Source organism: Zonotrichia albicollis, chromosome 4, assembly GCF_047830755.1.
Source record: "Zonotrichia albicollis isolate bZonAlb1 chromosome 4, bZonAlb1.hap1, whole genome shotgun sequence".
Classification (NCBI taxonomy): Eukaryota; Metazoa; Chordata; class Aves; order Passeriformes; family Passerellidae; genus Zonotrichia; species Zonotrichia albicollis.
Window position 1 is genome coordinate 62173954 of NC_133822.1, and position 17048 is coordinate 62191001.

General features: G+C 39.6%; 1 protein-coding gene across 5 annotated transcripts in view; it reads right to left on the reverse strand.

Moving 5' to 3' along the window:
- The window catches only part of CADPS2 (calcium dependent secretion activator 2), a 287443-nt gene that overhangs the window by 226685 nt on the left and 43710 nt on the right, over positions 1-17048 (reverse strand). For all 5 annotated transcript variants that reach the window (XM_074539967.1, XM_074539966.1, XM_074539969.1 and 2 more), the window contains exon 2: positions 3403-3516. In XM_074539967.1, the coding sequence (XP_074396068.1) occupies positions 3403-3516 (114 nt within the window). The remainder of the gene's footprint in view (positions 1-3402; positions 3517-17048) is intronic.

Sequence of the window (17048 nt, forward strand, 5' to 3'; positions counted from 1 at the left end):
GAATGGAAGATTATCTACTATTTCACAAACAAGTTTTTAAAATACAGGGTTGAATTCAGCAAAAAAAGGATTTAATTTCATAAGTCACTTTCTCACTTAATTTTATACTTAGCAGTGTGTCCAATATAATTACTCATAAAAAATTGCCATATGATTGAATTTTTCTCTTTATCTGAAAAGTAGCACTAGCATCTGATGTTCTACTGATTAGAATCTGGCTCAATGTCTGTCTGTAATGGAATTTTCCACACACAGAAAAATAAAATCCTATGTTAATTCTGAGAGAAGGATTTCAGAAAGAGTAAACATTTCCATACCTTCTCTAAACTGAGACTGAAGAGAAAAACAAGATAATCATACTTTAATGTATACAAAAAAGAAACATGCTAAATTTCAGTGAGACTTTCAGAAAATATGATGGGATTCTAGAGGGAGATTACACAGAATATGAAAATAACCTTTTCTGGAGAGTTAAAGAAGAATTTATGAAACTTTTCCAATGAATATGAATTTTTTTTCCTACTAATTTTTTATGATAAATGAAAACTGATGCCAGATTATTCATACATAATCTTAAAAACAACAGTAGCATTGGAAAAGACATAGTGAAGGAAATAAGGCAAAAAACTTGACTGGTGCAAACTTCCCAAGTGTTCTAACACAGGAGCAGGACTTAGAGCCAATGAAATTAATGCTGAAATTCATATTTCTTTATTTAGCAAACAAATTGCTCTTTCTGCAAATATTTATAAAAAAGCAAATCAAAGACTTAGCAATAATAAGTTTCTAAACCCTTGGAGCTTTTTCTTAAGATTCTTAACAGGACACAGTCTGAACAAACTCATTAATGACAGATTAGTGTGAAAACACCTGCAACTACTGATACAGAATTTATGTCACATCCCCAAAGCAGACCTTCTCTTTCACATTCAAACTTAAAGCAGAAAATCAACTACAGTAATGAATATACTCTGGATTTACAAACAATATTACAATAACTCTCAAACCATGCCTACTGCATAGGATTAAAGACAAGTTAATAATTTTCTGAATAAAATAATTACTGGGCAGACCACATATTTCTTTCCTGCTTTATCAGGTAAAATTAAACTGTAGGTGAGCAACTGAAGTATAAGGAAATTAACACAGAAGTTTGTAAGATGCCATATGCCAGAAACAAGGAAGATGCCCATAATTCAAAGTACTAACAAACACCACATGGAAGATGTGATGGACCATATGTGGTAGACGTGGAGAGGAGAAAGCACCAAAGCCCAGCATCAACAGAGCACACAAAGAAGTAATAGAGACTAATATTTTCAACCAATGGGTAGCAACAATAAGGAAAAAGGCACAAGAGATGCATGCAAGTAAATATGAGAATATGTGATCAGATCCAGTAAATTTGATTAAAATGCATTAAAGAGGAGCAGTAACTTGAACTAAGTCTCCAGCTGGATTCCACCACTGCACTGGTCATAAAATCTAGTGGTAACTATCTACTACAACCCTGAAAAGAAATTAAAAATCACTAGCAAATGCTGACTCCAACTGCACAACTGGAAAGGGTTGTGCAAGTCTGAAAGAAAGTCTGTGGAAAGAATGCAAAATGGAATTGGGAGGCTGGGATAAACAAAAAAAAGACTGAAATTAGAGCTGGTATATCAGATGATGGTATACTAACACAGGATGAAGTCATTATGCCTTTGGTGTCATTATATCCTTGACAGTAATGCTTTGGAATTCTCTGTTTGAAACTGGACACTCAAAACACAATTCAAAATGGTGAATGTTTGAAAATAGCTGGAAAATTTGAGCCGTTCATTTTGCAAGGCTATCTTAGATTATTATGCACAGCCTTTCACTGCAAGAGCAGATATGCTAAAAACCAGTTCTCAACTAATTTTAAAAATTTCATTAAAAAAGGCATGAAGTAAATCTTAACAGAACAGTTACTGTTTAGACATTTATTTTCAAATAATTTTTATTCACTATCACATCCTTTCCGAAGAGCAGACTACTTCCTCTAACACATCAAGCTTTTTACACAGTGTGCTAAAGAATGAACCTTTAAGTCCTTTTCACTTCTACCCTCTGTTCAGTGTCTTGAGACATCCCCCTACTCTGAAACCCATTGCTGGGCCACTGAGTAGCTCAGCCTTGCCCTGCACCATCTTCCAAACTGTCCTTCCTCCCAGCCTTAACTTCTTCATTGGCTATACAGAAAAATGGATTACTTTCTAACCACTTCTGTCATGTTGTTACACACCTAAAATAGTACCTAAAAATTCTAGTTTCACATGCAGACCTATCCCCATCTTTTCACAAGTCTTTTTGTGAGAATTCCTTAATTTCAAATGCCACAGCACCGATCAGGCCATAATATGGGAGAAGGCACACTGAGTTTTATGGTTTCTATACAAATTTCTATTTCTACACACTGAGTCCATGATTTCAGCACAAAAGGAAAACCATTTGCCATCCTTCTCTTTTTTCTTGTGCAATATAATTTACTGTAGATAAAACCAATTCAGGACATAAATCACATCTTTTTCGACTCGAGGAAAAAGTTATTCATCAGCAAAGAATAGCTGACAGGAAAAATGAACAAATAATATACCAAAAATAAAGCTAAATTTTGAAAAAAAAATTGGTGGGCTGAAATATGAGGGAAGACCTCTCAAAAGGCATAGAAGTTTAACATCCAGCCTTTTTCATTCATTGAGCAGGTAAGAAGTTAGACAAAGCAAAATGAAAATAGCAACATTTACTAAGAGTAACAAGTTAATTCACTAGCCCTATGCTGCTGATGAACAGGGAACTGTCCTCTAGTTTGGAACTGGACCTGTCACTTAGGCAATTAAAGCTTCACCTACGGATCTGCACTGGGGCTGCAGGCACTGAACATGCCTGGGAGGTCACAGCAGATTGTGAGAGCTGGCCTGTCTGCACAGAAACCTTCTGTTCTTTTGGAAGGCAACAGGCAGGTCTTCACCAAAACCTTCTGCACGGCAACTAAAAATCTGAAGACACATTTCTCAGGATGGTAACTTACCAAGTGCTGATTAAAAGAGCTACCTTGGACATATGGAGATAAAGATAGCAGTGCCTAGCTGTATCAAATGCTGCCAGGAAGATTTTTAGCACCAGGGGTTTTTCATTTTATCTTCTCTTATAAATTTTTTCCCCTTCTTAAAAAAGGGTGGATATTTTCCAGTTCAGTTTCTCTCCTGTGCTCAGGCAGTAGATTTCAACTTTTAAAACAGCAAAGCTGGTTTAGGAGGAAATAGTTTCTGGAAGGTTTGGAAGTTCACAGCCTTTGAAACTTAAAATTACTTTCCTTGTACCTGCATTAATAGGCATGCTATGAACATAACAGAGAGCACAAAGCACACAGCTCACCTCATAGTAGCTCCTCACAGCATTGCAAAATGCTTCATCTGCTACAATTTGTGTCTCCCCATTCAAAAATGCCTGGAAACGCTCCTTCAGTACCTGCAGCTGCTGCTTGTTGAGCTGTGCAAGAGAAAAACAAGGAGAGGGGAGAGAAGAAAATAAATTCAGTTAGTCTCCATGTAATAATACACAGCACTGCACAGACCTGGAACCTGTGAACAGGAAAAGACAACAGAGGCTCCCTGGCCACCTGGCTCCCTGGAGAGTGGAGCTATTGGAGTCCCAGCTGGACAAGCCACGCTGTGGCAGCCAGACATGCACACAGGCAGCATGCACGGAAACTTCTGCTCTTCCCCTGGTGTCCCTGGGATGCCAGAGGTAGGTCTGCATGGATACTTCTGTGCAGTATTTCATATGCACATGCTGAATATAATGGTTGATCTTCTCCATGGTAGCAGCAGCAGCTGATAAAACAGCTCTTAGCTTGTCTTCAAATACATAATTTTCTTTTCAGTCTTCCAGTAACTGAACAAAAACAAATGAGATGCCTCCATTTCTTGGAGTAAACTAAGCACTACCATTGGAGTGCCTCAACAAGCATGTGCACTGTGAAGAAAATGGAGTTCCAGCCACTGATGCTACAACATTACGAATGACATGAAACAACTGGATCTTCGGGAAGAGCAGACAATGGCTCCAAGATTGACACCCAATAACTCTTGGTGGACTTCATACCAAAGCTGAGTAAATTTTGAAAACAAACTCCTAGAAGAGCACATTACACAATTAAACCTTGCAATCAACCCATTTTTATCAAAGTTTAATTTTAAGGGAAAAAGCAAAGTTCAGAAGCTCTCCAGGGATCTGAGATCCAGGTCTTTTGCCAGGGTTTCTATCCACTCTTGAATTATTTAATAGGATATTTCTCCTTATCAAATCTGTGAGAAGCTTGAATATCACATCATGTTCTTGAACTTTAACACTAAAAAAATTTCAAACACAACTGACAGAAAGGTTTCTCATCCCTCCTGTATGTTGTTTAAGTAAAACAAACAAACAAACAAACGTATAGACAGAAAATGTAAATATTTTTCCAGAGGGAAGAAAGTGTTATTTTTAATGGCTAACCTGCAGCAAATAAAACTGCCCACAATGGCATAATTTCTTATTGAAGATTTTTTTGGCATCTACAGTAAACATGGTGGCCTTAGGCTTTCAGGTCTTTTATGTCAACACATAAGTCATTTAAGCTACAATACTGTTATCAAATTAGCAAAATCTCTGCTATCCTGATAATGGGCCTACTGTGGACAACTTCTATTTTCTTAATTATCACAAGAAGATATTCATTCTACACGAAGTTTGCTAAGTCTGCAAACTGATGTAGTTGTTTGAAAAATCTAACAATTTTCTGCAAAACTCTCCAAATTGATTACAAACCTGAAAGCTGTTTTATTTTGACAGGAAACAACAGCATAGATGCCATCTATATACTGGGTACCAGAAATCCTCTAAAAAAAAGGCAATGTAGGCAGTAGTGATGCAAAGCCAAAAAACTATGCCTCTGAAAAAAAATTCAAGCTAGTTATAAATACATTATAATTCTGTTCCTCATTTAACAGAACAATTAACGATACAGAACAAGCCCCAGGAGACCCCCATGGAAAAAAAAGGCTTCCTGTAGAGGCAAGCAAACTTCAACAGAGGTTGCTGTGACTTGGACAAATTTCCTGGACGAACTCCTGAGAGTAGCAGCCTGACACTGACACCCCATCCTGTACCACTGCTAATTAAAAATCAATGGGAGAATTATTCATACTGTGTCTGCACATCCACCCAAAACAGCACCTATTCACCTGCCTGCCAAAAATCCACTCCTTGCAAAGACTTGATAGCTGTTTCTAACCGAAATCAAACTTCATTGCACTGATTTGATTCCTCTTATTCTTCTCTCATTTTCTAAATACTTTGGACAAGCTGAGATACCAGAAATGCAAATATTTATGGATGTTTTGAGGGTTTTTTTTCCAGCATACACATGTTCTTTTGGGGGAGTTAGAAAAGAGATGAGCACTCTCACAGACAGTGCCCCTCTGCAGAGCAAGCAGCTCCTTCATCCCCTGGAATATTCACAGCTCTGCCACGAGAGCATGCAGGCTTCCTGCCAAGGCAATTATGAAAATGTGTTTTCATGCTTGCAGACTTCATTCTTTAGGTGATTTGCTTCTCTATTACCCCCACACCAAACAAAACCTTATGAATAAGGCAATGAAATATAAATTTAATTCTGACTTTCTCATTTCTAACCATTATAGTTCAGTAAACTGAAATGCCTTTAAAATATTTAATATATGGCTTCCATATTCACTACCTTAGGTAGTAAGAATTTCTAAGGTTTGAGTGGCATTTTAGGATTACTGTATATTTCTTAAATTACTTTTATTTCCATGCAAATCTGGATGTACAGAATAAAGTTCTCCTGCAAAGCTAAAAAATAATAGTATTTCCAATGGAAAAGATGAAAAGCTACAACTTGTACTAAGGATGATATGAAGTCTATTTAACATGTCCCAAGTACTGTCATATATAGAAATGCAGTTAACTGTGAAGATACAGAATAATTTATAGTAGTCTACTACAGCATACAGCTCCTCTGGGTTTTTTTACTTGTCAGAATATTGAGTGTACAGTGAATTCTCTCTCATCGCTTTTGTTATGTTGGTCATTTTTAATGAATTCATTAACACTCTTCAATTTGAAGCACTTAAAAATGAAACAAAGCTAACAGTAAAAGTAATAGCTTGGAAATGTGGAGAGAAAAAGAAAGACTAATAATTGCCTTGGAATGCTGTAGCAGCAAAAGCAGGGAAACAGGCGTTTGTACAGGACATTAGCTCTTGGATACTGCCAAGCAGCTCAACCTGTCAAAGCCTGAGCCACCTTTGAAGTTGGTCCACATGGAATGAGCTCCCGTAATGGAGCTCAAATCCTTCACAGCAGCACTTCCTTTCAATGGCACAAGGCTCTCCTCTGCTCTGTGCAAGATCCATGCACATCAGACCTTGGCTTTCAGTCAGCTCTCATCTTCACTGCCAGTGCCTCTGCTTCCACATTTTAATTTTAGTAGGAATAACTACAAACAGGAAATTTAAAATTAAAGAAATACATTACTATATGTACCTCCAAATTTAAACTAAACTGGGAATACTACCAAAAGTTCACAGCAAAGCCTCATTGATTCTGCTGCTTTCCATTAACCTGCTTCAGCTTTCTATTGCTTCTTTGGATTTCGCAGTCTCAGTGGCATAGAATCTGTTGTCATAACTCTGTGTGATACTTCATGAGCAACTACTGCTGCTTCATGGGAGAATGTATACTGTAACTAAATTCCAGTGACTCAGAATATCAGATCTGAGTGCATTCTGCAGGATGACTGAAGATAAGTAAAGACAAATTTAAGGGAAAACAAGATTAACTGCCCTCAGATTTGTTTTTCCTTACTGCAGTCACACAACAGATAAAAAGTTTTCTTCCCTTTCATACCTGTGTCTTTCAAAAAAGGTAACTTTTTTTCGCTTTACATTTGCTAGCCTTAATAAGCTATCAAACAATGAAAATTTTTAAGAGTAAACTTCTCAAAGAGCTATTTAAATAAAGTAAGAATAACTTTTTCAAGTTGCAGTAGCAATTTAACCAGAGTAATATAAAAGCATGAAAGAGCCTCAAGCATTTAACCACTAAAAAAACTTTCTCACCTTGCATTTAACATTTCAAAGAACTCATATATCCAGATATATTCATCTTTGAGCATTAATTTAAAGATTTGCTTTTTCCCTTCTAAAGTGAAAGCTGGGTATGAAAACCTAGGGGCATTTTTGGTTTAGCTCCACTTATACCTTTAAACAATTTCAATAAATGGCTTTTACACAGAATTTAAAATCCTATTTTTATAAGAAGTCACATTTCAAATAGATGTCGAAGTTCAGGGAGTTATTCCAATGTCACAAGTTTTGCTTCCTTAAATAATAAACTCCAATGAAGGAAAAACAAAACATTTTTAAGAGTAATGCAATTTTTGTATACTCTTTTCGATATTTTGTACTGTATACATATGATAATCGTAAAAAACAATTTTTAAGAGTAATACTGCTTATTTCTCTTTGAAAGACAGAAGGAAAAAAAATAAAATTGTAGCTTCACTGTGCTTGATGCTTCACTAAGAGCATCTTCATCTGCTTCTTGCTGCCTGAGTACACAGAGCACTCACTACTGCCCTGATCACATGCAGCCAACAGCAGCTGGCAGAGACGTAACTCACGGGACCACTGCCCTGAGAAAACTTTAGAAATGAAAAGGTTTAACAGGTGGCTAAGAGTTCATGGGCCTCAGCCAGGCTGGTACTGCCACTGTCCCCACAGAGCAACGGGCCGGGTGTGGTGCTGGGCAGTGACACTCAGAGCCATGGCGGGGACATGGGGAGCCATGGCGGTGACACTTAGAGCCATAGCAGTGACATTCGGGAGCCATAGCAGTGACACTTGGGAGCCATGGCGGTGACACTTGGGAGCCATGGCGGGGACACTCAGAGCCATGGTGGGGACACTGGGAGCCATGGCGGGGACACTGGGAGCCGTGGCGGGGACACTCGGAGCCATCGCAGGGACACTGGGAGCCATGGAGGTGACACTGGGAGCCATGGCGGGGACACTGGGAGCCATGGAGGTGACACTGGGAGCCATGGCGGGGACACTTGGAGCCATGGCGGGGACACTCGGAGCCATGGCGGGGACACTCAGAGCCATGGCAGGGACACTGGGAGCCATGGCAGGGACACTCGGAGCCATGGCGGTGACACTGGGAGCCATGATGGGGACACTTGGAGCCATGGCGGGGACACTCGGAGCCATGGCGGGGACACTCAGAGCCATGGCAGGGACACTGGGAGCCATGGCAGGGACACTCGGAGCCATCGCGGTGACACTGGGAGCCATGGTGGGGACACTTGGGAGCCATCGCAGTGACACTCGGAGCCATCGCGATGACACTCAGAGCCATCACCGTGACACTCAGAGCCGTCGCGATGACACTCGGAGCCATGGCGGTGACACTGGGAGCCATGGTGGTGACACTCGGAGCCATGGCAGTGACACTTGGAGCCATGGAGGTGACACTGGGAGCCATGGCGGGGACACTCGGAGCCATGGTGGTGACACTCGGAGCCATGGCAGTGACACTTGGAGCCATGGAGGTGACACTGGGAGCCATCACCACCTTGCAGTGGGTACGGGACACCGCGGGCTGCGGCTCCGCCCACTCTGGGATTGCATTTCCGGAGCATCCCCAACCCTGACCACAACACCAGCAACAGCACTGCCTGTTCCCTGCTCCCTCCCACAGTGCAGAGTGCAACTCCCCTCTTCAGACCATATGGGAATTTTAGGGAAATAGCCGGAAGTGATGGCTGCAACTACAGACAGAGCAAGATGAAATATTTCTTACACAGATTGCAAAAACACAGGGGTAGGGAGGAGCCAGCCACAGAGCCACCTGCTGAACCCTCAGTGCTGCAACGTGTATTGTCTGTACCACTCCACTAAGTCCCCGAACACTTTAAAGAAATAAGATGCATTTTTATTTCAAAATTATGCCATTTTGTATAATGTCTTTGATTGCAGTAATTGGTTTTGAAAAACTTTAGTCAAAGCTGTAATTTTTGAGAGCAGAGTGGAAAAAGAGCCTGATGAGGGTTCCCTCAAACACCTGTCCCTCTCTTCCAATTCAGTCAGAAGATAAATTTTCGTCTGGCGATTTAAGAAAACGGAAGGTACAAATAAATCTTTTCCAGTCAACTTCTCACACATATCTTTGAACATAACTTTGTTTCTTGTCCTGACAACCTCTTGGTCAAGGGGAAAATCAAAAAAACCCCAAAAAATAACATGAAATTCTGTCAAGGACTAGCTCATCCCACTGCAACAGTAGCATGCTCAAGAATGTTGAGCTCAGTGACTCCCTCCCTGTGTCTCCTCTGCAGGGTCTCCCAGTGCAGCTGGGAGGCAATACTGATGCTCAGCCCATCACAGCAGCTCTCCTCCCCCCAGATCAGCCTTAGCATTTGAATGGTAGGAGTGGATCTAAGAACACCTGAAAAAACTCTCACTCTGCTGCTGAGTGAGACTCAAGAGCCACCCCAGGTTGAATTCATCACCGTGCTGCAATTAGAGCTTCCCATCACCCTCCGTGGTGGTGGGGAGGGCTTTATCCACAGGGCCAGACTGGAAAGCCACACACAGCTCCTCTGTGAGAGCCAAGAACAAGGCATGGAACCTTAGGCTGAACCCATCATTATCCTCTCTTTCCAGAAAAACATAACACTTGTGCCACATCATTGCCTCTTAGTGAGCTTCATCTCACACTGGTGATGAGAATAAGCCTGCAAAGCAAATGGCCTGTTATAAACAGTGATTCTTGCTCTGTTTTTTCTCTCTCTCTCCCATCTTGCCTCCCCTTCCAGTCTCTGTCTACAAAAGGATAATACTTGTATTTCACAGCAGAGACAGAGAGTATTCATTTATAATGGATTATTTTCTTCTGATGAAGAAGACTAAATAAACAGTATTAGAAAATATCAGTACTAAGACAGAGGTGATAGCTTCGTGGTTACTGTGCTGAATTATGCAGGTCCTAATTATGTGCAATAATGGTCCTATACAGCATGTGGGTGGCACACAATATATGCTGTCCCCTACTCCTCATTGCATAAACCAGTGTGATTTTCTAAAAAAAGGATAAATATTTTGCTGTCACTTAGCAACCTCGGCTGTTCTTTGATTTTCTTGAAGTTGAAGCTATTCCAAGTAAAACAGTGTCTGTAAGGATTCTGTTTGCTGTCATTCCATGCACACTACACTCAGTACATAATTCTAGTGTAACAATTCAGTGCCTTGTAGCATCAAATATTAGCTTACCAAAATCAGCCAATTCATTTACCAAACACATTTATCATTCTTTATAATCTAACAAGCACAACATTGCATTTACCTTTCACTGGCTTGTTTAAAAACCAGAACATTATCATTACCATAATGGTCAGTCAATTCCACTTACAGGGTGTTTTAGCTATAAATACTTTATGCATCATTAGGTCTGAAATCTTAAACAATTTCATTGTCCAGAGGAGCATATTCAAGATTCTTTGGCAGAATTGTAAAATATCTCCAAGGACCAGAGGGTTTGGGGGTTAGTTTTCTTCAGGGAGTAGAGGTGATGGCACAAAAATTCCAGGCAGTGAGCAAAGCAAAGCCTGATAAATGTGAAGGCATTCAAGTGTATCTCACTGACCACCAAAATATAGAACTGGAGACAGATTCCAGCAAGGTCAGATTGGTACCTGAGAGGAAAAGAAAAACAGGTGTTTTGATAATGAAGAGGAACAAGTATTTTGTGGGGGAAAAGAAGAAATAAAAATCAGACTTTCCTAATTTTTTGGCAGAAGAGTGAGAAAATATATAAATAAATACAGGATAATTTAACTGCTTAGAACACATTCATAGCAATGATAGGTTTCTTTCTTGTTGAAAAAAAAGTCAAACTTTTACAGACTATGCCATGCTAGAAAAGAAAGAATCTGCTATGTGTTTTTCCTAAAGGCAGTAAATAACACACCCCAATAAAAGCTATCTCCACTGAGATGAGGTTGTCAGTACAGTTGCAATCATTTTCTTTGTACCTACTCCTACTACCTGAGATTTGCTGTAGAATTTAGCTGACAATCATCAGCTAAATTTATAATATTTGTTTCCTCTGTGCTGTGCTTCACTGATGTCCTCTTAGTCTGGAGTGGCTGCCAGAGCTCTACAGCTAGGGCAGCTCAGTTCTGCTGTCCCTTGTGACAGCCTCCTTGAGGCCATGTCCCATGCAGGGTACACAGGGGCACTGCAGCCTTACTTCCTTGAGATTGCCAGAGTTACAAGGAGAACAGTCATGCCTGAGAGCTATGCAAACAAAGCTTCCAGCCAAGGAAACTGGTGATGACTCATGCAGCGACCATGAAAACCATGCCCAGTAGGAGCACACAGTGATGTGTGGCCACAGTGGGAACCTCAGCTACCAGTGCCTTTCATAGAGACCTTCAGGATCACTCAGTCCCAACCCCTGCACTGTGGGAAGCAAACCTTCCACTAGACCACTGGTTGGCTAGATGGACTGATTTTCTGATCAATTAAAAACCAGAAGAAATTACAGAAACAGAGGTAAAGTCTGGCCTGTAAGGTCATTAGCAGTTAAGTAATCACATCATATGGACATGTATACTTTACACATGTGAATACACAACCCAATTTAACCATGGTATAGTAGAACTAGGATGCTCAAGGACTCTTAATATTAGAAACTACATGAAAAAAGTAAATACTGTGCTAAGCCAAGTGACCTTCAGTTTTGTCAGGCAAGGACACCCCTGGTTCGGAAAGAGGACTTCAACTCTGAAGGAGCTACCCAGGTATCATCTCATCTTGTACACTTCTATCTGTAATATGCTCTTCTACCTTGGAAACCTGCAGTGGGAAAAATTTCTACTTTGAAATCCTTTCCCAGCCTCACAAGAGGAGCCTTCAAACATTCTCATCTCTTAATTTTCTAGGAGCCTCAGGAATACATTTGTAACAAACAAAATCTAGAAACCATCTGAACAATAAATACAAACATCTGCATACCATCGCAATAAACATCCTCCGTGAGAGACACATCCAAGTCCCTGAACACATTTATTTCTCAGCATGCAATATGACTTAGAACCAGCACAACAGATAATCTCATGAAGACTACAGGGATGAAACTAAGCAACTGCACATGGCCACCAATCTGCACTTAAAAGCTCCTTCAATGCAAAGAGAGCACTTGCCATGAAAATGCTCCTCCCTTTCTGACTTGTCGGCCCCATCTCCCAGAACTCTCTCTGGAAACTACTTTTCATTAACCTAGAGGATTGCAGTACTCATGAACCCATGAAAGTTTAGTTTTGTTTTTCATTATAAGATTCTACCAGAGAAACATCCAATAAATAAGTACAAGTTTTATCATGTCCCCTGCCAATACTGTGTACACCTTCCACAAACTACCTATTCTCTAACGTAAGTAACTCTGAAACTTTTTGCTTTTGCCATTTTAATGGCAAAAAGTTTTTAATATCTCACATACCAAAAACTCCCTTTTGTTTTACCACCTCCGCCAGTCATAAAGACCAATCTAATAGGAGGACTTTATTTTTCCCCACAAATCTTGTTCTTCTTAAATCAAAGAGCCATGATTGCTACAGGATTATTCAACACTGGAAGTCAATCTAATACACTCAAATGGAAATTCTTAATACACCACTAGGCTTTCTCATCAGGATATGCAGGAGATTCTCCACCATTTGAAGACTAAAGTATAAAGGAACATCTCCCTGAATCAAATATTCTAGCTGAGAGAAAGGATTTGAAAAAATGAACAAAAGGATTTATTTACATGCACACAATTAGGAAGCCATACTAGATCATCAAAGTCCTTCTGGTCAGTTTGCAGAAAGTTCTCAAGGCTTACTTTACATGGCTGAATGTGGTGGTGTTCACAGGGGTCCCAGGAAGAGGGAAGAGACAAGAATGTTGACTCCATGTTTAAGAAGGCTGGTTTATTATTTTATGATATATATATTATATTAAAACTATACTAAAAAAATAGAAGAAAGGATTTCACCAGAAGGCTTGAAAGCAAAGGGAAGAATGGAATGATGATAAAATCTTGTGACTGACTGAGACAGTCTGAGCCAGCTGCCTGAGACTGGCCATTAATTAGAAACAACTAACATAGACCAATCAAAGATGCACCTGAGGCATTCCACAGCAGCAGATAATTATTGCTTACATTTTGTTTCTGAGGCCTCTCAGCTTCTCAGGAGAAAAAATCCTACGGAAAGGATTTTTCATAAAACATGTCTGTGACAGCTGAAACTACTGGGGAGAATAATACAGATCTTGCAACTTGATTGCAGCTTTAAGCAGTACTCCATTTAGTTCTGAATTCTCAAGCTAAGATTAGTTTCGAATTATCAAGCTGAAAAAACTCAAAACTTTCCAAAAGGGATGCAGAGGTAACATTCAATCCTTTAGCATTACAATCAAATGTTTTCTCAGATATCTGGGTGCACTAGACATCCTTTCCGTATCAAAATACATAGACGTACTATCCAAATTACATATTTAGTCATACTGAACCATGTATTTGAAACACAAGATGGAGCATTCCACAGACCATTTCATTGTGGTTGTAGGTACATATACTATCCATGACTACATTGTCCCCTTCCATCAAAGTGTTATTTTAGTCTATGAAAAGTTTAAAGCAGCACTCAAACATCTGTAAATATTTTTTTTCCACAGCAGATTTAATACTGAGTAAATTCATTAATTCTTACAAAATCATTCAGCTCTCTGGAAAAATGAGCTCGTCTCAGAACTGTATGCTATAACATTTAAGTGTAGAAGGAAAACACAGTACATAAATCTAAATGTACAGTTTTCACATTCAAAATAAATCTGTCAGACTTCACACAAGAGACTGGTACAATAATGCTATCCAAAGCTATATTTTGCCAGGCAATCTTTATGCATTTAAGTGCCTCAAGAAGACACCTTATTAAAATTCCCCTAAAAGGAGAAATGCACAAACACCCTCCCACCCTGAGTATCACAAAAACCTTATATTTCAGAGATTTCAAGCAATGGGATCCTCAGAGGTTAAACAGGAACTTATAACAGTGGCTAACAGATTTTACTGTCAGGCTTTTCTGATAGTGATTCAGAACCTTCTCCTTTTTTGATGTCTTTTAACCCTATTTCAAGTGCTGCCTTTTGTTAAGATAAGTGATTTCTTCTGCATGGTATGTATTCATATCATCCAAACATTTTAGAATTTATTTCTGTTTATCAGAACATTTTCCCTATCTCATCCTTGTTCCTGCGGGGTTTTCTCAGAGGGAGGAGGCAGTTTCATACTTTAAAAAGAAACCATTTCCTGCCTTTTTTCTTTCATAATCAAGATTCTGGATTCATTTTCCTTTTCTACTTAATTAAATAGTTCCCTCTTCTTAACCATTTGAAATGAACCCACAGTATTTGCTATCACACCACCTACTAATTATAACCTACAAATTTCATTCCTAGTGTTATTTCTGTCTTCCCTTCTGAAAATGCTCCTTGGTTCTCACCAAGTCTTTCTGCAACCTGATATGCACAATTCAGGCCACCACAATTTTCATAACTAATAAGCCTTAATTTGTTCTGCAGCACAGATGTGCTTGCACAAGAAAGAACTTGAATAATGGACAATATCGGTATTTTAATATTTCTGAGTAAAATAACTGTGTTTATTCCCTCTGCTGTATAATGTGCTGGCTGAGGTAGAGATCAGCCCCATCACTGCAGAATTGTGGTGAAGGGCAGCAGACAGGTCCTGAGCCTCTTACCATGGGAGTTGCTTTTCCCTGGCCCCTGTGGTGGCTACAAGGCATGCATGAGCACCTCATCTCCCACCTCCCTGATCCTCAGCCTCAACATCACACACACTGACCCACAAGCCAGTTGCCCTGGCTTGGTCTTCAACCTGCCTCATCACCACGGCTTCACAGAGGACCACTGCACAGAGGCTGACCTTGACCAGTGTCTTCAGACATGATCATGACTCTGGCCCCCATCAGCATCCCAGCTTGGTCTCCTTAGGGGTCAATCTGCCCTTACTGCTCTCTGATGCCCCTTTCATTTCTATTTATGACCCTCAGAATCATCCCTTTCCTAGCAACAGCCCTGGGTCTTCACATCTTATCTCCCCTCCTTCCTTACTTTTACCTACTTCAGTGATCACAGAGCTTCTAGCATGCTGCTTCCTATGTTCCCTCTCCTCCTGCTCCTGTCAGGTATGCTTCAGCAGAAAGGCAGAACAACACCCTTAAAAATAACCAACCCTCAACCCCATGAATAAAAATGGATTTTTAACATCTGAACACAGATTACTCAAACAGAAGCAGAAACAACATAATTCATGACATCTCCATGTAGATCTCCACATCCACACTGCACAAATTGTATAAACTGTTCCCTGATGTTATCAGAATAGCTTTCATCAAGATTTACAATAATTTACTTTCAGATACAAACCATGTTTTATCTTTGTCTTCCTCATTTCTCTAACATTTTCAAACTTTTGCAGGTTTCATAAATTTTCTCTTTTTGTGTCTTCTTTCTTCACAGATGCTTTGGAGAGAATCCTGAAGATTTCATCTTTGTATTCATTGCAGCTCACACGCATAAGTCGATCTCATTTAACAGGCTTACCTAAGCAGACCACCCACAGGTCCCTTTGCTTCTTCCCTCATCTCAGGTTTAACTCAGAAAAAGGGACTGGTGTCATTCTGGTATCTATCCCAGGGAGCCCAGGTGTCAACGTGGGTCCAGTGCCCCTCCTCAGATATTCACAGTGTTGTCCATGTACAGTTCCTTTCCTTCCTTCTCTCACTGTTTAGGGAGACACTGCACTTCTCCATCAGGACTAGAAATGGAAATCATCTTCAGCTCAGGCCTCCTTCCAGGCAGAATTTTTGCTTCTCCCTATATATTCTCTGTGATCCAAATTTTCCTACATTCAACACAAGCTGCTTATGCTTGAGCTATTTTCTCAATTTCTACCTAAGCCAAGCATCACTGTCTTCCAAAGACATAATTATTCACCACTGCAAATATCTGCTCCTTTCTTTGCCATGAAAAGAAGGTAGACGGTTAGGCTATAATTCAGTCATGTCACTAGTTTTACACAGATGCATTTTTCTAAAGCAATTAATGGAGAAATTTTGGGGTTTAGGTTTCTAATATATTAGATTTTTTTAAATTAAGTGTTCAATACAGTGTTTAACTAAAGACTTTATGTCCTTTAGATTTGTATCCCAGTATCTCATTTCTCATCAGCCCTTCAATGCAAGCATCAGGAACCATCAGACTCATTGCAATGCACAATACAGCACTGAGATAAATTTAATTCTGTAAAAATAGAACATAAAAGTCTGGAGAAATCTGGCCTTAACCTTATCACTTATCCTACTTAAAAATAAGGAGGAATAAAATCATAGAAAATTCTGCTTCCCACAAGGAATAGTACTGGAAGAAACCACCTTCCTGTGATGAATTGAAATTTCAATTAAAAGAAAAAAAAAATCTCATCTTCAATTATAAATCAGAGGTTAGATTAACATAAGATTTCAGTATCAGTAATACAGTCTTAACGGGAAACCAAAAAAAAAAAAAGAAGACAAGGTTAATTAAGGAGTTTTTCACTCTGCAATAATGTTAGTACTAATTAAAAAAGTTATTAAGCTGCACTTATTTCCATAGGAAGTTATTGGCAAAATGTATTTCTTTTATTGTAGTCTTTGATGCCTTGAGGGAACAAAGTTAAATGGCTGAGTCAGTCAGTAAAACAGAAACCAATTCCCTTGCATCACATTCTCCTTCATGCTCTGAATACTAATCAGGACAGAATATTGAAAACAAAAGCTGAGTGTCTGCCAGCTGAAATGTGACTCTGGACCATGCCTGATGTATTGATAACTTGCTCCGTCCTCAATG